We start from the raw sequence: 22527 nt of genomic DNA, 5'->3' as shown, positions 1-22527 counted from the left end.
AAATGAAAGAGCACTTTCATTCGAAAAGTGAATAGTGCATTACACAGAGGACCTGTGTAGCTTTTTAGGTACGACACAAATTGTAAAAATCAGGTAAATATTATAAATATATGGAAATGTAGCCATTAATTTTCAATCAACCCTCGTTTCAAGGATATACAACTATACTGCTCTTCAGATACTATTTTAAATTGTATTATATATTTTAGAAACATTAGTATATAATCAATCAATATTAACAAAAATATTTCCTCAATTGATAAGTATTAGTTTTTAGTGTTTAAAAACTTGTGCAGACGGACACAGGTGAAGGTTTGAGTTGATAATAAACATTTGGAAGAAAATCAAAATAAGAGAGATTGAAAAATGACAGCAAAATTCTGCATGAGGTGTTAAAAAATCAAATTACCTTGTATCCACAGATTAACATAATAACAGGGCTGCATGACATTACTGTTCAAGTCATCTTGTACCATTTTTGGCTCTGCATGTGAAGCTTTCCATAGAGCACTGAAAGTCATAGGCTAATACAAAATTTATCCACTCAGTCAAAATAATTGGTATTTCATTAAGCCTGAAGTTCGCTTTTGGGCAGAGAAAAGAAAAGCTAAAACAGATGCTAACATATGTCCATTCAGCCTGGGGCGGATCCAGGGATGAGTCTTGGAGGGAGGGGGAACCTGTGCCCTTCAGCTAATCACAAAAAAACAGTACTAGATATGGAAGTCAAGGACTTATTTCCTAAAACATGGAACAATATTATACAAACCCAGGCATAGAATAAACATATTGATGATACCAACCTGATAAACATAATTCAAAATTATTATCCTAAAAAATAAAATATAATTATAAATCTAAATTCTTTATTTTTAAAGTAATTCATATCAAGTATAATGCAGTACTTGTGGCATTAAAAAGGTCTTAAGAAAATAAACTGAAAGTAATGTCTACTTATTCAACAAAAAAAATATTCACCTGGATTGCATTCCAATTTTTTTCAAGGTTCGGCTCTTAGGGGTTGTGCCGCAAATTAGTGATTTTTTTTGGCACCATCTCTTGTTTTAATTTATTCTTACTTTTTATCAGTGTACAGGTGCTTACATTTAAACATTTTATTTTTTTAATCCAATGGTGCCCTTATTATTTAAGCATTATAAAGTTGGTCAGCCCACTCCTAGCACTACGGTGGTATGCTGCCAGTAGTGCCACGTTAGCAGCAAGTGGGCTTTACCCCACCTGCCATCATGTACGACTACAAGCGTCCGGCGCAGGCGCAGAGTCTTTCGTTACATCCGGGCTCCCATTCCAGTCGCGCCAGCCATGCATGGCGTGGTTGCTCATCCAGCCTACCGTAAGCATGGTTCTCATCATACGCCCACCTTATCTTTTCTCGCCACGACGTCGCTATCATTTCCCTCTCCTCTCCCTCCATCCTACTCTTGCCCGCCAACTGGACGCCAACCCCCTTTTTTCTTACTAACAGGACTTAACGACCACTACCCATGCCATGGATTCCATGCAACACCTGTCGGACTGTTCTCGAAATAAATTAAGGCCTCTGGTAGTCCTTGATTTTTCCACCAGGGAGCACCACCTCACGGTACCTCCTCTAACTCTAATCTAACTACCCCCCCCCCCCCCCCCCCCCCGCGGGTTTTCTTATTGAAAGTCACATTGCGCCGCTCTCTAGCGCAACGCCCTCTCTGTTGGCCGAAGTTGAAACTATTAAGCTTCACCTCCCCCTTCCTGGCTCTGAGATCGTATTTAACCTTACAGGTAGACTTTCGGTAACTTCACGGAAGGTCGGATGTACTTTGCTTGTTTGCGTTTTTGCTGCATCGAAAGCCGCTCTGAAGAGAACAAGGGATGTAGTCCCGAAAGAAAAGGGGAGCTTATTCCCCTTTTGATTTTATTTAATATCATGATTTTAATGTTTTAGATCAATATTATTTTCTGTGATATTATCTTTCACATTGTTTCCTATGATACAGTGCTTTCTCGGCCTACCAGGAATGTAGCTTCTGGATTTTCCCCAAATTGGTAAGTGAAACTTTACTCTCGATGCTAAACCCTAGATTTCTATCATGTTTTACCCTTTTTGCAGCTCTTGTTTATTCGTTAATTTCCTTGCTTTCTTTCTACCTCTGCTCGATTTGGTTTTTGGTAGTAGGTTTTACCCAGTATTGGAGATGACAGCCTCTTTTCGCATCAGCTTTCTCCCCTTCTGTTCTGCTTTCCCGTGTCTCCTTCGCGGACTCCTGAGATGCACCCCTTCGCTACTGGCCGCAGTTGCCTTGCACTGCCCTGAGGTCCCGCTGAGGACACCCTCGCACCAGCTGGCGCGTAGCAGATAAGTCCCAGAGGAATGTGATTTGTGTGTGATCTTAAAGAACATTTAAAATCGTTTATAACTCTCTTTTTTACAAAATTATTGTCAAAGGATATTAAGCAAGTAATTCGTTAAGTGCATTTTAAAATTTAATATTTACTGTAACTGGCCATAATTGATAGTTATTAAGTACTAGAATACATTATCATTATTCAATGAAATTTTATTAAATAATTGACCTAACTACAAAGATATTGTGATCCCTCAAAGTAACTAGCTAAACAACAAATGTTTCAAAAACTAACTTATTAAAAGATAACAGATAAACCATCAGATACCTGGTGGTTATTTACTATTGATTCTTTCCTCCTCCTAGATTTACAATCCACAAGTTGATGACCTGATTAACAGTCAGTAGCCGTAAATTTTACTTTGTTTTTTTTTTTTACTTCCACCTCTGAAGTGTTCTACATAATGTATAGTTTTATTTGTGGATTATAAAGAGCATGTACTTCCAGCTATTTTATGAAAATGATGTATATATTTATGTATATAAGAGTAGTGGGTCACAAGGGGGATAGGGGGGAATTTCCCACTTTCCACCCCTTTAAATCCGCCCCTGAGAGGAGCGACTGTTTTCATTTCTCAGACTCTATGTTATGATTTCAAAACAAAATTGGTGTAAGACAACAAAGTGGATGGACTTGTATTTTATAGAACATAGGTTTAAAAGATGGTTGGCCATTAGGTTATCAATGTTTTTCCGAAATCACTCCAGGGAAATGCTGGGATGGTTTCTTACAATAGTTCAGGGCGGATATATTTCCTAAGGTCCTTGTTAAAAAGTAAATAACCACAACATAAAATCCACTAGGGTGATTGATTTCTGTTTATTACTCCCCACTGATGAATGGTGTGAACTACTCGATAAGTGACTTATAAACTTGGCTGATCATGCTTAAAGCCCACCACTGACATGTGATGTTGCATTTGCCTTTGTAATTTGCAATGGAGATCGCAGTGACCAACATTGACCCCCCGACATTACCCATGGGCCCTTGAGCAGAAGCAAGCTGACTGCTAGCTAAGTTGAATTTACTACCTGCTGCCTGAGCGTAAGTACATAGTACCATCTACCAGTCCAGCCAGATAACTCCTCCTAACAATGATGAAGTCAACCATAATCTTAAATATTTAAGTTGTTTTTTTATGTTTTGTATGGTTTAATGTAACATGGTAACCTCTATGCGAAGGTATCTAAAGACTATTATGGGCTTCCGACAACATGGTGGTCAGAAATTCCAGTCATGCTGGAATGTTGGCGACGAACACACGACCTTCGCCACACGAGTTTGGTGTAATTCTGCCACTGTAGACACTTATATTCTGGTTGGAGGGGGAGAGGAAACGAGAGAAGGAGCAGTTCGGATTGTCAGGGGTCAGGGGATGCCATCATCCATATATTCCTTCAATGCAGTTATCATTGACATCATACAATGCATGTTACCTTCTTGTTGGAGTGTTTCAGTAGTTATCATTCCGATCCACGCTGCGGTGACTCGAAACCCCCACCTCACACATTCCGTTATGGAGACCGGCCTCACCCGTGATCCTGGCGACGCGGCCCGCGGAGACCCTGTGGCCGGCGATGCCCGCCACGTGCGCGCCCAGGCTGTGCCCCACCAGGTGCACCTTGGCCAGGTCCACCCCGGACCGCGACAGGAAGTCGAGGAAGCGCGCGACGTAGGCGCCCACCTGGCGGGTGGCGCGGCGCGAGGACGAGTACAAGCCCGAGGCGGGGCGCGACCAGTCCACCACGACCACGTTCTCCTCGCCCAGCTCCACGTACGCTGCGGGCACAATGGGTGGATCCATCGAGGGAGTGGTCAGGGGGACAATATCCCCGAGGCCCAGGCACCATGGGTGCCCGGTTAAGAATCGTGATATGTTTTAACACATGAGTTCACACTGAAAGAATAGGACATTAAAAGTATATCGCCAATACAATTCATTGGAAACCTTAGAAATTATGCGCTACATCTACAGATATAGCCAATGTAACAATTGAAGTTTTTAGGGTGTGGTTCACAATTTTTGCGACTCGGCGTGTTATATAATCAAAAACTGGGTTAGCATGACTCAAGCTATAGATGTATCGAATTATATCTGTTAAAGAGGTAAGTCCAACTTATTTTTAGAGATATTGATGAATATAATTAAATTTTTACAAAATTAAATAAAAAATGTTTGAAATCTGTTTTTTTTTTAAGACTGAGCTTCTTCAGTAATAACAGGTATCTGTGTTAAATTAAAATAAAATAAAAAATATAAAATTTTATTTCTAAAATATTTTTAGAAATTTGGCCACCGAAAAGTCTATTTACACTCATGATAACGTTGATAGCTTCTTTTTAATTTAAATTTTTAATATTTAACATTTTAATTTAGTAGTGAAATTATTTTTTTTAAAGATGTTTTGATGGACATATTGGGCTAATTCTGTATCTTACCTAAGGGATAATGTCATCTCTTGACTTCAGTCTCTAAAACAATTTAAATCAGACCAATAGACGCGCTAAATAAGCGAAAGTAAATGTGTCCGCGTATACTACAAGGTTAACGGATAGTTGTTACTAGCGCTAACAGAACGCAGTGCGATGATCGCTAGCCGCGTCGCTCACCCGCGCGCGCAGTTACAACGATGCCACGTTGTCGATATTTTGTAGTTTTAAATCGCTGTAAGTGGTGTCACAGTGTGCGAAAATTTTACGATTATTCGCGATGGGCTTACCGCATCGGTAAGCGGAAAAAGATCTTTGTCGATTTCTTCGTACTGGATAAGACAGAAAACGCATGACATTTCTGCAAATCTAACAATAACAGAAAACAAACCAAGTTCACAAGAAACCTCTACATGGAATTTCATCACAGTCAGTACTTCTTTTAAAGTAAATGGGCTTAGTTTTATAATGACTAACACATTAATTAATTTGCTTTAAATATTTTTATTTAGCGTGCTCTGGTTTCCCATCCAACGCTTGAATACTGGTTGGGAAAAGCCCTAGTTTCGGGTTGGAAGGAAATACTGGCCATAAGTATTTACGATTTTTTGGCAGGTTAGCCGACTTTCCCTGTGCGCACTGTCGCACTTGTACTGGCCTGCCCTGGAGTGCTATCTGGATCGGAAGAGACACTCCACGGCAGGTGACAGGGTTCACCCCCCCCCCCCAGGCCATTTGCGGGGGGAACCTTTCAAACGAAGTCCTTTAGTTTTTGTGCTTTAATATAGGTATCTACCTTCAGCATTGTGCTGGTTCTTCGGGACTCCGACTCCAAGAACCATACTTTCCGACCAGTTCTCTGAACATCATACCTCATAGATCACGAACATCTCTGTCCCGCCAAGGTTTCTCGAGGATCTCTGCTCTTCGGACCAGCCTTGCTGGTTCGGCAATAGTGGAGGGTCTTCGTCATGATGCCTGGTCGGCCTTCTGGTGTGGCCTCCTCCTCACGATACTCGGTGGTTTCGAGCACCACCCGCCCTCGCCAACCCCCTGACGACTCTGCACATGCTCCCCCGAGGGGCAAGGCTCGCTCCTCGAGGAGTAGCATCACGTCTTCCGATCCTGCTTTACAGAATGTGCTGCAGCGGCGTGCTCAACGCACATAGTCTCCGCTTTCTACTCCGATGCCCTCGGGATCTTCTATGCCTTCACTTCTAGACCTCGCTACTGCTTCTACTTCAACAGTTCCGACGATGGACCCCGACGGATTCCAGCGACCTACCAAGACTGCGAAACGACTCCGAATGTACCCAGGCCCCTCCGCTGACCCCACACAACTGACAAACAGGCATGACTCGCTCTCGAGCCACCCTGACGCCGATGCCGACGACGCCGACATTGCTGCCTCCCTAGCTTCCACTCCTGGACGATCCAAGCGATACAAGGCTCACCAACCATCCGACGCCTACCACCTTACACCGCTCCCAGTCCTTCCACTGCCCCACCCGCTCGCAAACCCACCCGAATGTCTCTCATTGGTACCTGCCTCCGTCCAAATGACCACCCCTTCTGCAGTGCCTGGGTTTACCAGTCCATGCTCACCGGTAAATCTCCCATATCAATGTACGGACCAGTTTTTACACTGCCAACGCCACAGACCACCAGTACTTTTCCAGGAACTAGACCAGATGGGGGCTCAGTCCTTCACCTATCGCAGACCTGACGAAAATACCGACCATGTCGTCTTGAAACGCATCCCTCTTACTGCTACCGCCGATGAAGTTATGGACGAATTGATCCAACTGAGCGTTTCTGTGTCCTCCGTCACCAAGATGAGGGTTTCCGAATCCGCCACCAAACAACCCTTCCTCATCTGCACCAACAAACTCGGTGGTGCAGCTCCTCTCTACCGCCTACGATCCCTCGGATGCTGGGTGGTCAAGGTCAAGCCCTACTGGGGTTCTGGCCATGTCCCCCAGTGTTACAACGGCCAAACTCCTGAACACCCCTCCACCTGCTGTTGACGTGACCCGGTGTGCTACAAGTGCGCTGGCACCACCGATCCCGCGACTGCACCTCCCAGACAAAATCCTGCTCCACAAATCGAAGATAGTGCTCGGGGGAACTATTATATACTACTGACGCGATTCTAACGAAAATTTGGTCATTATTATTTGTAAAACTGACCTGAGGATAATCAATCTGGAAAGAATATAAAAATATCCGAAGGAAAAACTAGCAAAACCATCGTCGAAATTTCAGTTACATATTGGTTTAATAATGTTGTTTGAAATAGTAAATATTTTCAAATTTTTCGGGGTGTTTCTCAATAGACGTAAATAGTCAGGGGCCCCGCAAAGTCTAGGGCCACTACTGATTCGGTTACACTTATTTCCTCTACGGTAAAAAAAAGTATGAGATCATCAAAGTCCTTAGATTTATACTATTAAATATAAATATACTTACAGAAGCATGGATGTATTAGACTCATTTCTACAGCACCGCTTCATTGGCGAAGCAACATTCACCAAGAGTGACATGGGTGGGAAGTGAAGAAGAGGAAATGTGATCATAGGGCATTTTAGATTACCATAAGTTATATGGTAGTGAGGTAGGAAAAGAAGAACGGGCCAAATTTAAGTTTAGGGACTTTGAGAGCAATTGTGAATCAAGTGAAATAGTTTTCAAAAGGAATGTTCTTTATCTTCTGTAGAAAATAAAGTTTCAAATATTTATGCATCTAGTCGCTGTGAGATAACTGATAATCGACACAAACAAAAACACAAACTCGTGCAGAATAAAACATAGTTTGCCAAGGGACATCACGTTATAATTTACCTCGCTTGACGTGTCGCATGGACTGTCCTTTCGAATTCCATCCATGGATCAGCAATTTCGTCTCCTGCTTCAGGTCCATATTACTGAGCGCCGTGCGATTTCCGATGAGAATATTCACTGGGTTTGTAGGGTTGATGCTGAAAAATTACAACTGAGGTGAGTTTTTCACATATAGAAGTTAAGAAAATTACTGTAAATAAACTGACACTAACGCAGCACAAAGTTTAAGACTTAGGTTAGAAAAAGAATTATATTTAACAAAAAAAAATTATGTCTTGTCCTAAATTATAGCATTATATTAATTTGTATTGCAATTTTTAGAATAACTCTTTACATGAAAAATCGAAAATTTCTTTATATAAATTTAATTATAAATTTATTGTTTCAAACTTATTTTATTCGTATTTAAAATTTGTATTTGTATATTTTTCAGGGGTTTCAATTGAAAATGTTGACAGAATGGTGCTTGAAAAATTGGAGAGTAAAATTACGATATCTAAAAACTAGAAAAAATATTTTACAATTATTGACTTTCTTCAAGAGAAAAATAGAGATTTCTACAGACAGTTATGCTGTGTTAATCCATTAAAAAAGGTTAATTTTGTTATTTATTTGTTATGGACATAAATGTTTAAGGAAAATAGTTTTGAACAGCAACTAAAACCAAAAGAATGGAAGATTAAGAAGAAAAAGACTAATTAAACTAGCTCAATTTGCAAATAAGAAGTATCTGAAATTAACTCATTTTCATTTTGGGTGGATTTCAAAGAAATACTACCTATTGTAGCCATTAATATGGTGCGAATTCCGGAAAAAGTTTATACAATTTTTCGTTTCGCGATCCATAGACCCCAAATTCATTAACTTAAAAATTTATATAGGTATATCGCAATTTTATGGACACTATAACTGCTACGATGTTTCCAAATCAATTACAAACTTACACATAAAACCCAGAAAAAAATATCTCGTTCAAGTTCGTTAATGGACAATATCCAACTATAGAGTAGAAATGGGGAAGGTTTGCTAACAAACTGAAAAATCGCTGTTAACTCCAATAATATGGAAAATATTACATCCGTTGATCCGTTTGAATGTGTTATAACTCTTAGGATTAATATCAAAATCTGTTGTCTGAATAAATTTGTGTTACGACCAACCGTAACTGCAAGGAATTTAAAAGCAAGGGTTGGAGGCACAACATTGAATTCGTACGAATTGATTTTTAATCTTATAATTTTTGTCTAAATATTTTGTCGGAAAATTTGTCTAATTAGATCAATCATTGCTTCAAGGTGCTGAAAAAAAGGATAAATTAAATTAAATTATAACTCCCTTGGTAGGAACACTATCAAATCCGTTCAAATTGATTGCAAGTCTTATAATTTTTATCTAAAACTTTGGCAGAAACAATTTTTGTTAATACGAGCGCGTTTTTTTCAGGGGGTTGAAAAAATTAAGGGTTTAATAAAAAAAATCATACATTCCGTACCATGTGCACTATTAAACCTTTTCTTTTTTTAATATAAAAATCTTAAATTATTATCTACAACTTTCACTAAAATATTTTTTTATATGACCAACCATAATTGAAAGGGGTAGAATAAACGACAAAAAAAATTCGAAATAGTATTCACACTATCAAATCCATTTAAATTTTTTGTAAACCCTATAAATATCATGAATGTTTTTGTCTAAAATAATTTGTTGTACAGCCAACCATTGCTGCAGGAGGTGGATAAAGATGAGTTAAAATACAAAAAGAAATTAATCATTATCTTAGTAGGCATATCATCAAATCCATTCGCGTTGTTTTCTATATCTTATAATATTTATATAAAACTTTTGTCTGAAACAATTTTTGATAGTACTAACTATTACTGAAAGTGGTTGAAAAACCAGGGGTTGAAATAAGAACGTAAATTTAATTTCCTTATCTTGCACTCTACAGAATTAATGTTTATTTTTGTTTAGCTTTTAAAATATTGTTTAAAACTTTTGTCTCGAGTCAATTTTATGTAACAAACCATTACTGCAAAGGGTGAAAATAACAAGGGTAGTAAGACAAAAAAAGTATTTACTTTTTTTAATACTTAGATATTTATACTATCAAATCCATCGTAAATTACCTAAACTTTATACCAAATCTTCGGCTGAAACCATTTTTGATGAAACGTACTATTACCGTAAAAACAGGGGATTGAAATTATATATATATATATATATACATACATATATATTTAAACCTCCTTAGTATCAAATTCATGAAAATTAATTTTTTTAAATATTATAACCTTAAACATTGATCCAAAAACTTTTTATACGACTACGTATTAGAGCAAAAGATGCAAAATCGCGTTGAATGTAAAATATAATTGCATATCTACCTTAGTAGGCATAATAAGAAATTCGTTAAAACATCCAATGCGGGATGCACTGCGTTAAAATCATTCAAATTATTTTCGCAGCATGGAATGTGAGAAAACGTTTAATCGACTTTTTTAATATTGGCGAACGATGTTACGTACATTGAGTTCTTTCAAATGTTCCAGGAGTTTATAGAAGTTTCCAAAACATTTACAGAAGAAATACGTTCTTCGAAATCTAACTACGCCTCTAGGTGTTTTTTGTAATAGCAATCTTTTTTAATACTTGCAATTAAATTAAGTTCTTGAAACTTTATGATAACGTTTAATATACTTGTACTTTTTTATAAATAATATTTTAATAAAAATTTTAATTTGCTAAATAAACAATTTTTTATCCCCCAAAAATTAACATTGCACATTAGAGAGTCTTCTTGTAAGCAGTGCAAGCCATTAACTATAGTGAAAAAAATCTCAGCATTTGCCTGGAGTGATTTTAAAAAACCACGTAAAACCAAAATCAGAACGTTTCTTGTTACTATGCTAACTCGACCCAAAAATCGTATAAATAATCTCATTTTTGTTGGTAGTAGTTGTAAAAAATAAAAACCAAAATAAATTAGCAAAAATATTTCATAGCTACCCGAAAATATTTTGCACAATATTTCCTTTTGATGATATTTGCACAATGCAATTTTATATAATAGATATATATGTATAATTTGTAATATTTGTATAATTTGCACAATGTGTCAGACTGGACATTTTGCAAAGGAGAGTATATTTATTTTCTTAATTCATTAAGAATATATCTTTAGCGGGCGATATAAAGGCATCAACTCTTATTACTTTATTGACTTTATTGTCTTGTGTCTTCTGTATTATATATTTTGTGCTGAGCCCCTCGCGCACAGCAATTGTGTTGGCCTAAGCCCTTGATCAAGGAATACTTGTCCTATCCCTTGTCATTTTATTGCCAAAGTTCTGAGATTGTTAAAAAAAAAAAGTTCGTCATGTTTGTTCAATGGTCAGAGATTCCGGCCGGTGGTTCATAGGTGCCGGATTCATTTCCAGAAGCCAGTTTGGGGATTTTTCTCTCGCTGAAATTTTTTTCGGATATAAGACTGGGTATCGTGTTTGTCTCTTCACTTTCTTACTGCGGAAAACAATGACAACCCACTGCAGTATCACCGCACTGTGGTGATTTCTCCACAGACATAGAGATGGGCTTATCACCCCATTGTGTAGGGAAGGAATTTGAGGTAAGTTCAACACTTGGCCTGATAAAATTTTATATAATTTCCTGCTGCAGACATCTAATCTTCAAGACCCCCTTCTTAAAGCATGCTTAGCCCATTTTAGTGGTTAGGATTAGCGAAACTATTTTTAACAAAGTGAAATTAATTAATGAACATTTGGGGGGGTGACTGTCAAGTTAGAAAAACTAATTTATTACTGTCTAAGTTGTACCAGCTATAAGTTACCTATGTGGTTCTGTTTTAGGATATTTATAAGTTGTGAGTTTCAAAGTTGTGACAATTATAGGTTCTTACTTCAGATGCTATGCCTTCTTAGTTCTGTGGTCCATTGTTGTGTGTTTTTAAGTTAAGTGTTCATAGCTTATGATAGTTCTAAGTCATTATTTTATTAGTTACTGTGTTTCTAAGTTATGATATTTTTGTATTTCTAATTTATGATCGTTCTGACTTACGACAGTTTTAAGTTGCGACTGTATACACACAAAAACAAATTCTGTACTTTTACAATATATTCCTTTGGAAATAGTTGCCAATAGTTTATAATACAAGAAATTAATTATAAATTTGTACAATACATGGCTATGTTTTTTGCATATATGGAACACATTTTTTGGTATAATACTGACAATTTCTTCCAAAAATGGCGCATAATATTATAGTTTATTTGATGTTTCATCTAAGCATAATTTTTTTCAGTGGAAAATATAATCAAATATTTAATAATTGGACTTCATAATGTTCTAAAATGCCCGATCAAGAATCCAATCCAAACCCAGCATTACTGTGAACACTATTTTGTAGTGATACAATTGTTTTCGTGTAAATATACAAATTTACAAATAGGCAATCTGTAATTCTACGAGAATATTATTGTTTCATTTACAAAAAAAAATAGAAATTTTAAGTGTAAATGTATCAGTGGGTTGCATGAATAATAACAATGGTAGTGCTCGTTCTACAAGGACCTGGAAACGGAGACAAAACACGTAAATGGAGAAGCGTCTATTGGAACATTTCACTATCGCTTTCACATTGCACGGAAATATGACAATTGGCAACCAATGAGATTGCATTTCAAGGATACGAAATTGGATATTATTTAGTTGCATATGATTCTAGATCACAGCACGGGCTTAATTTGCATATCTAATGAAAATAAACCACAAAGTAATAATTATAGAACACTAGATATCATTGTATTTAGAACAAGTTTTAACGTATTTGGAACATAAACAACGCAGCCTTCTCGCTCGGCTTCTATTGGTCGCACGGAGCAACGTAAACGGAAGAGCTGGGCGTTGCCGGGCGAGGTCGACAAAGGCAAACCCAAGAGGACGCAGTCGTTAATGGCGCCTCCAAATGCGCGCGGGGCAGGCAGGCGCGGCCGAGAAGCCTAAGATGCACATAAAGTTCTGTCCCTGCCCAAAGACGCCCGAATATTCACCTTCGGCCAACCTCGGGTTTATTTATATATTTATATTTCTATGTTTATTTTAATGTAGCTATACTAACCTAACTAACCGTCCATAGTGTTTTAAAGTGTTTTAATGTAGCCAACCTAACCGAGAGCACTTTTAATATTGAATTCATTTTTACTGCGCAAAAATAAAACAAATCCCGAGGTTGGCCGAAGGTGAATATTCGGGCGTGTTCGGGCAGGGACAGAACTTGATGTACATCTTAGGCTTCTCGGCGCGGCCGTACTGGCGCCTGCACGCGCCCGCAGTGCGACAGCCGCAACTTCTCTCGGGGGCTCAAAGCCGGCAGTTCAAGGCGAGACGGGAACAGCTGGGGTCACACAACGAGTGCAGGCTGAGGCGGGACAGTGGTGCCGGCTCTCCCTCATGTACCGGGAGACCCGACCGCGTGGCTGTGCGCCAGAGCACTGGCTGTGCCGTCTCTTGCAGCGCTCGAGTAACGGCCTCTTGCGGGGGGAGCTCCCAGGGACCTGTGCAGTGTGACATCTCACTCATCTCCACAAGTAATTACTACATCGGTTGCGGACGGTTTCAGAAAAAGGAGTGTTTCTATCCCTGGCTGAGGTAAAAATAAATAATTAAATAAATCTCATTGTCACTTCGAAGCGGTGGCTGGACCTCTCACTCCCGCGCGCCGCAACAATTATCATCATCATCATCATCATCATCATCATCACCATCATCACATTTTGCAAGCCCAGTAATTACGACTTCGAAAACCAAATTCAAAATGAAAATATTTCCCAATGTCGATGCACACTCTCTACGTAATAAATCTACAAACGCTGGCAATTAGAGCACCGGGTAGGCAGTAAGACTGAAACTGTTCACACTGATATTCAAAACCTCTATTTTTTCAAATCTCACTTATTATTTCCTCCCACTTCTTTATACATCGCATTGCCCTCAGCAGCACGTGGGTTCGAGTCCCTACCGCGATCCTGCCAAAGAAACAAATTTTATCAACGCTTTAGAAGTAACTCAGTATCATCTTCTTAACAGACATCTACACATAAACTCTATTTCACAACGAGAGGTAGTGAGCGGCACTCCGCAGACTGTAACTCTTCACGGGCCCTTTGTTCGATTCTCGGTTCTGGCACACGGACCACGAGGCCCGCAATAGCTATTATGATGCGAATACATTTTGCGGCACATTGTGTCACAGTGTTGTCTGATTAAGCGAACGGTCTGAGCAAGACATTGCCGGGCTAATCCGTACGGGTCCGTCTCCCGTCTGCGTGCTATTTAAGAAATTGTGTTCCGTGAGATCCGTCTCCGTTTACGTGACCCGTGTCATTGTATAACGGATCCCAGTCCAACTACCTGGTGTAAAGATGAAAGCTGACGTCGCGCTCGCCGTTCACGAAGATGTCCGGGCCCTGCTGGCTCAGGTCCACCAGGTGCGGGCGTCCTTCGCCGTCGGGGACGTACATCAGCGCGTCGTGGGGCAGCGAGAAGACGGACTCGTTCAGCGACGACCCCGCAGCTGGAACATACACCATCCTTGCTAACATCACAAGTGCGTCCTTTCACGCAGCAACGGAGATACGGATCGACGTGATTGTTTTTCGAAGTGAAAACTTATATGGGAAGGTTTGGATAGGGAATAAATTAATGTAAGTCGTCATCGACATGGTCACGTGACGTGTTAACGATAACACTATATCTGTTCCTATTAGTTTAACTTATTGCGCATTTAAAATTTAAGTATACGTTTACTGTGCAGTAAAAAGTGAGTAGTATAAAATGTATTATTATTCCCATATAAATATAAAGTTTGAAGAACGAAGACAACAGAGTCTTTGTAGCAATATAACCTAAAAATTAAGAACATCATTATTAATTTTTTAAATACCTACATTTACTATGCATTGCGTATTTTATAGTAATTTAGGAGTTATTTTACTAACGTTATGAAACAAATTAGTTGTGTGATAATATTTTTTTCGTAAAAATTGCGAAAAAGTCTCTGATCTTTATCAAAAATTAATTTGGTTATCCAAAAATAACAACTGTTTGTTTATAGTTATAAGTTTTCACTTCTGTCGGCAGTCCTCATGACTGCTTAGTTTTGTTTTTATATAGGCCGGAGAGTGACATAGACTACATATAATTACGAAATTCCAACCATATTCCAAACATGAGAGAATGAAAAAGGCGTCAATTCATTTTTATAATAGAAAATCATAGAAGTAAGTCATAGACACACAAACAGTGAGTTTGTGTCATTTCTCTATGACTGCCACACGGACACGTAGCAAGGTCTGGTAACTTCCTATCCTTCTCCTTAGCGAAACCCATCCGCTTAGTAAAGCTCGCGGCTGCTAGCGAACTAAAGGTGCGTATAATAGTTTAGTTTATAACGTCGTCAATAGATGGCGTTGCCTTGAATTTGTAACATGCTATCGTCTGGTGCGTCTGTCACGTCTTGCCTAGTGGTTACCTGCCTTCCCACAAAATGAAGCTGAAAAATGACGTCACTGCTTTCTAGCCTTTTTGCACCGACATATTGCAATCAATGGAACTTTAAAATTAAAATTTCCCGTTTTTTTATAAATTGTATGTCCTATCTACTTGAAACTTGGTAGTGATATTCCTTGTATTATAATGTGTTTAGCCCGGGCAACGCCGGGTACTTCAGCTATGACACTATATAAAAGGGATGTTTATGATATGCTAACATCTTAGGTCTCGAGATACGGAATTTGGTAGGAGTAATTTCATGAAAATAGAAAGGATGTTGACAAACGGAAATGTGTCACAAATATGGCAGACCCACCCACGTGTAGCAACATAAAACCGAATATAGTGACTTTCGTAAATATAAGGGGACACACCAAACGTGTTGGTGTGCCAAATAAAAACTTTATGGTATTGAAACTACCCTAGAATATATTTGGTGAACTAAAATAGTTATAGCAAAACACAATCACAAGTTTTAAAATATTTCAGAAAACTGGCATTATAATGGATATAATACATATTATCCTATTAAATTCTCAATATACAGAGTAACAGTGGTAGAGCTAAAACTTGGTAATTTCAAGGGGCGTGGTTAAAATATATTTACTGAATTTTTATTTACTGTTTTTAAATAATGTTCAATATAAAAATATTTTTGAATCAGTTAAAAATTGTTAAGTTTTGTTGTAGGAAGTCTATGTACAGGATGATTTCAGTCATTTAAGCAAAAACAAATATACAAACATATACGTAGTGTAATCATAGTAGTATATAATAGGGACTCCGAGCCCAGGCTTCAGGAAAATGCTGTGAGTCACAATCCAAGATGGCGTCTCGGCAACAGCAACTCGACCCTTGACACTGTGCCCGGAGCCCCTATTATATACTTATTTTATTAACCATTCTATCTGAGTAAAACGACTCTATACAAAATAACTGTCCGGTGAAATAAATATTTTGCCGCATTGCCTACCACGGAAGTCTAATTTTTTCGAAACTTGGTCTTCCAACCATGTCTAGTACTATGTTAGGCGTATAGTCCAAGTGTTTTCTGACCTTAATATGGGTCATGTACAATGTTAGGCATATAGTCCAGACGTCTCCAGACCAAAATGCCTTCCTCGTCGGTAACAAATTTAACATTTTTCAAGTAGTCAAGACAAAGTCTCCGAATTGTCAGACCTAAAGTATCGATAAAATTAATTACAATAAATTTGAACAAATGAACAGGTTTTATGCTTACGAAAGGACCACGAATCCCGGAAAAATGTTTTATCAAAACAAAGAGGTTTTGAACCAGTAAGTATTCAGAGCTACTGCAGATTCAACAACGCACATTTAACGAAACGACACACATTCAACTAAATAAAATAACACACAATACACACACAATACATTGCACACAGTACACACAATGTAAATTTATTTTTTGCATCCATCAAGTATCGAACCTATGACAGGAACTATCGAATCAATGAATATATTGATTGTAGATTTTTTTAATGACTTTTGAATTTTTTTTCCCGAAATTATAGCTAAATAATTACGAATTTCCAAAATGATATCCAAATTTCAAGATGGTGGTCACCACAATAATAAATGATAACCGCACTCTAGAGTGTAAAAATTAAACTGTTATGGCAGTAGCATCCTCTAGCAAACGAAAACAATATGGCAGCCTCCAACCGAGGAATAAAAGATGTGCAGCCTCCAGCAGACGAAAACAAGATAAAGGTCTCCAGCAGACCTGAACAAGATGGTCAATTTGACATCTTACTAGCCAGCGATATATATAATGTGTGTGTGTATACACACACACACCTTGGCATTAGTGGTGCAAGGTCAATCTGCTGGTGGCTTCCGTGGAGAAAGGATCGTGCGCTATTTTTATTTTTGCCTTCTCCGGGGTCTACACAAAGACTCTGACGTAAGTTCACTTTTTAATTAATATTTTAATTAAATTGCTTTATAATAATTATTTATAAATTTTAATATTACGTTAATTTTTTCTGATAGTTACGGATTTTCAAGATGGTGACGTAACGTCAATATCCAATAAGGCAGAGAGTTTTTAATTTAAATTTTTATTTATTAAAATTTTTATAATTTTAATTTGTTCCCCGATTTTCTAGCATATAAATTGCAACGTTATAGAATCCAAGATGGCTGATGTGACCAAAGCCAAATTTTTTTTTTTTTAAATCGTAATAAATAAGATTTTTTAATGTTTTATACATAAATTACATGTTTACTCTCGCAGGTAATCAAGCCGAGGACTGGGATGTTTTGCAATACCAAACATTTTTTGTAACCAATTTTTTTATATTTTTTTGGAATTTTTTTCGGAATTTTTTGGTCAATAATTAATTAATTTCGTCAATGTCAAGGTCGTGTCCTCGGCAGCTTATGGTGGCTAGTAGATGCGGATTTTAAGCCACTTTGCGGTCTTTTTGTTCCTTTAAAGGCAAAAGTCTTTTGAGGCATTAGGTAATTTCGAATTTTTTTAATAATCGAGAAATAAAACGGGAAATTTTCTCTCGAAACGGGAATTTTTCCCTCATAATAAGGAAATTCCCAGGAAACTTGAATAAATTTTAGTTCTAGATGGATGCTTAGACGTCATCCAAGATGTAGGTTCCAAGTCAATATACACCGCCACAACCATAACTCACCGGCACCAGATGCCGTAAATATATTTACATACTACTCTTCAAGTTCACCAACCGTGAAGCCAGTAGTATATTAATGTATTTCCGGGGACAGGGTCCAGGGGGCGGAGCCGAGAGCCGAGCCACATCTCTGACGTCACGACGGCCATCTTGGATGAGCGTAACGGGACACAGCGTAACGGGACACAGCATAACGGGACACAGCGTAACGGGACATAACGTAACGGGACAAGTAGATCATGGCGGCCGTCTTGGATCCGCCATTTTGGATGACGTCATTGTGTTCTAGAAAATTCCGGCATTGTGTTGTCCGCCATATTGGATCCTATTAATGTTGCAATTTTCGTTATGGTCGCCATCTTGAAATTTGGACGCCATCTTGAAAATCTTTAATTATTATCCGATTTTAATGAAAAAAATTCCAAAAATCATCAAAAAATTAACTTATTTGAATTCTGATTGATTATATCGATCACCGTCCTCGGTTCGAACCCGGTGAGTGCAAAAAAAAAACTAAAAATGACGACAGGCTCCTTCCTCAATGGTGGATGCAGGCAGACTGACTCCTACCAATTTTTTCAAAGCATATATATCGTCACCTAGTATGACGTCAGGTCCGTCATCTTGAAAATCCGTAATTTTAATGCTAGAGATTCGGGAAAAAATTTAAAAATCATTAAATAAATTGACAATAAATATAATGATTGATTATATCGATTCCCGTCCTTAGTTCGAAACCGGTGAGGGCAAAAAAAACATCAGATCCTTCCTCCACAGAAGCCACCTACAGATCGATCTACCGTCACCAATACCAAGGTTCATATATCGACAACTGATATGATGTCATGTCCGCCATCTTGTCTTCATATGCTGGAGACCACATCTTGTTTTCGTCTGCTAGAGTGTGCTGATACCATGTTAGTATAATTATCTGGTCACCACACCTTTGACCTTGACATTGAAATTTGACCTTAACCTTGAACTTTTACCTTGGCCTTGTTATTTGACCTTGACCTTGAACTTTGAACTTGACCTTGAAATTTGACCTTGACCTTGAAACTTGACCTTGACCTTGACTTTGACCTTGACCTTAAAATTTGACCTTGACCCAGAAATTATATCTTGACCTTGAAACTTGACCTTGACTTTGAAATTTGACCTTGACCTTGAACTTTTACCTTGACCTTGAAATTTTATCTTGACCTTGAAATTTGACCTTGAAGTTTGACCTTGACCTTGAAATTTTACCTTTACCTTGAACTTTGACCTTGACCTTGAACTTTGACCTTTACCTTGAAATTTGACCTTGACCTTGAAATTTGACTTTGTCCTTGTCGACCATCATATATCCGACATTCTATGTTCAGTACATGCTACCAAGAGCTACCACCTGCTGGAGTACACCATCTTGTGTGTGTACTCGTATTATAGAGTATATTTCCATCTGGATAATTTTATTATTTCCCGCTACAGTGCAGTAATCATTTACTACCGAGGAGCCCCCCGCCATCTTGAAATTCGGCCGCCATCTTGGAAATCCGTAATTATTTAGCTAGGAATTCGAGAAAAGTTCCAAAATTCATGAAATAAATCACTCATTAATAACATATCGATTCGATCCGCTCCAGTCCTTGGTTCGATCCTCGATAGATGCAATAATGTTTAATTTTATAAAAAATCAATAATTTCAATAAACCATGTTCAAAATTCCTAAAGAGACTTTTAATCCTCTACTACCATCACCCTACCAGACATAAAGACCACCATATTGGAAATTCGTAATTGTAATGCTAGAGATTCGGGAAAAAATTCAAAATTCATTAAATACATTTGTAATTTATATACCGATTGATTAGATCGACTAAGGACCTTGGTTTGATCCCTGGTCGATACAAAACAACTTTAATTTTAAAAAAGTACCAGAAAAGTGTAAGGTTCGAGAAATAAAACACCACAAAGTCTTTTACAAACATAATATTTATTACACAATTTCTATCCTCCTACAGAATCACTTGCGATAGCCAGCAATCTCATAAACATTTAGCCCTGCATAGACGTGCAACGACTACTTCTTAGCTCCAACAGCTCCAAATGCTCCAAATGGCTCCAACAGCTCTAAATGGTCCCAAAAGCTCCAACTGCCTTTTCTTTCAACAGCTCCAATGATATTGGGCTACATTGCTACGAGTCTAAGAGACTTCGTGGCTACAAGGCTACGAGTCTAAAAGGATCTAGCTGGTTCTGAGTTATACATGGCTGCGAGACTGCATGACTAAAAGACCGCATGGCTACGAAACTACATGGCTATGAAGCTACATGGATACAAGTCTACTCGGCTCCAACACGAAATGTACGCAATGTACGTGCAGTACATACAATTTACACACAATAAATGTAATGATTACACAGTACACACAGAAAACGGAACGTACACACAGTACACACACAGGAAACGGAATGTACACACAGTACACACAGGAAACGGAACCTACACACAGGAAACGGAACGTACACACAGTACACACAGGAAACGTAATTATCACACATACAGTAGCGGAAACACACACACACAGGCTTAATTGTAAATCAGAATACAAGAAATAAAAACATTAAATTTTTACTTTCAATATTTTATTACTTCTCAACATTACACAAATACAAGTAAAAGAAGCCATTTTTGTATGTAGCCAGCTTTCCTCAGTTCTTTGAGTATGAAGGATATTTCTTTGACGCACGGATAGTTTCCTGCACAAAGCGAGCCATGTAGAAGTCTTAGCCGGTCAACCAATATGTTTGGATCTTTCCATGATGTGTAATCAATCTCTTCTACCACCATCTTACTTGCTTATTTATTATAAATACTTTTAATATCATAATCGTCCCAGTGATCATAATAAGCATTATCAGATTTATTTATTATAACACGACGTTTCCATCGTTTCGGTCTCAGGACATCGCCACATTCTTCGATCTTGTCAGCTCTAGGTGCTTCATCACAGTCTATGCCTTTGTCAACAGCCTCAGAGTCACTGTAACAATCACTGTAGAAGACATCCTCTTCACCCAGATTACCGTATGAATTCGCTATCGATGATGTCGAAGTGTCTTCATCGTCTTCATGCTTCCTTTTTAGGAGTCCATCATTTTTACAAAGAATGGAGGATATATTGAATATAGGCTTGAATGTATTCTCACTTTTCACGGTGTTGAATCTTCCATTAGTTTCAGTCTTCCCGAAGCCATTAGCATCCTTCAATTTATGTTCTTCCTCGATCGGGTGAGCTAATAGGGTAGGGTGGGGCTATTTGAATCATTTCAACTTTTGACTCAAATTGCAAGACTTCTATTTCATTAATTTTAGTTAGGCACTGAAATTACAGTGCTTCTATGTGTTCTTAACAAGAAAATACAATATAAGATTTGAAAAATGCCATATAACTTTAAACACGCCAAAAAACAGATTGCCACGTAAATAATGCACTTTTCTGAAAAGGAGGGGTAAATCGGATCAGGAAGTGGGGCTAATTGGATCCGAATTTTCCCCCTAAAAAATTATATAATATTAAAATATAAATGGTTACAGAAATTTAAAATGAAATTTAAATATTAATACAACTGTCAAAATGGATTTAAACACTATTGATCATACAATTATGAATTTTTTATGTGTACTTTAATCACATTTTCCACACTTAAATTGTTTTTGTCCCCTAGCTCCTACGCAGTGTTCATGATACCAAATGTTGCACTCTTGACATTGTACCCACTCTCCTTTCTTCTGAGATTTGGTGTCATAATACCGGACTCCACAGAAACCACATGGTGTGTTTTCTTCGTCTTCTGAAAATGGGACATCACTTGAGTCACTGGAATCATTACAGATTTTCCTCACATATTTTTTAATTTTTTCTTGGAATGTCGCTGGTGCTTCTAATGTTCGTGATTTTCTTTCATTTATTTTTTCTTCCAACAACAGTTTTCTCTTTGCTCCTTCCTTCCTTTCCTTCATATTTTCGGGTGATGTTAGATGAAGTCAAGTATTCTTTTTGTTGTTAATTTTTCTCTTCTTTGGCGCCATTTTAACTGGAGATGGCAAAATTTCTGAAAATTTGATTTCAGAGCAAGTCAGTTGGTGAGATTGTACGTTTGTACTGGAAGGAATGAGTGTTTCATTTGAAGGTCCTGGATTGGAGGATGAAGGAGTTTCATTTTTTCAGGGCCAAAAGTTTCTGAAGATAGGAACTTGTGGTCAGGTATTCTGTTAGGATTGTAAGGATACAGTCCAGTGCACTCAAATCCTTTAACTGCATAGCCTACAGTGGCAACCTTCCTCCAGGCATCATTAAAAATACCACCAAAAACAAATTTGGTAATCGATGCTGTGGATTGGTGTGAATGAAGGAAGTAGTTTCTTGGTGATAAAATGTCTTCAAAGTCTTTAAGAAAGTTCTGTCGAGTGGTTGTAGTATATGAGTGGTGTGAGGTGGTAGGCAAAGAAGCTCAATTTGATGTTCTGTGCAAAAATTTAGACACCCGATCGAATGGTGGGAGATGTGGCCATATAGAATAAGCAAACATTTTCCTTTGACACGATTGTTTTCAAAATGTTCAAGCC

General features: G+C 38.0%; 1 protein-coding gene across 1 annotated transcript in view; it reads right to left on the bottom strand.

Moving 5' to 3' along the window:
* The window catches only part of LOC134538041 (pancreatic lipase-related protein 2-like), a 58223-nt gene that overhangs the window by 23997 nt on the left and 11699 nt on the right, over nucleotides 1-22527 (bottom strand). Inside the window, exons 2-4 of the mRNA XM_063379014.1 lie at nucleotides 14104-14266; nucleotides 7675-7811; nucleotides 3937-4182 (exon numbers count right to left, since the gene is read on the bottom strand). Of these exons, the coding sequence (XP_063235084.1) occupies nucleotides 3937-4182; nucleotides 7675-7811; nucleotides 14104-14266 (546 nt within the window). The remainder of the gene's footprint in view (nucleotides 1-3936; nucleotides 4183-7674; nucleotides 7812-14103; nucleotides 14267-22527) is intronic.

Source organism: Bacillus rossius, chromosome 13, assembly GCF_032445375.1.
Source record: "Bacillus rossius redtenbacheri isolate Brsri chromosome 13, Brsri_v3, whole genome shotgun sequence".
Classification (NCBI taxonomy): Eukaryota; Metazoa; Arthropoda; class Insecta; order Phasmatodea; family Bacillidae; genus Bacillus; species Bacillus rossius.
This window is presented reverse-complemented; position numbering and strand designations above follow the sequence as displayed.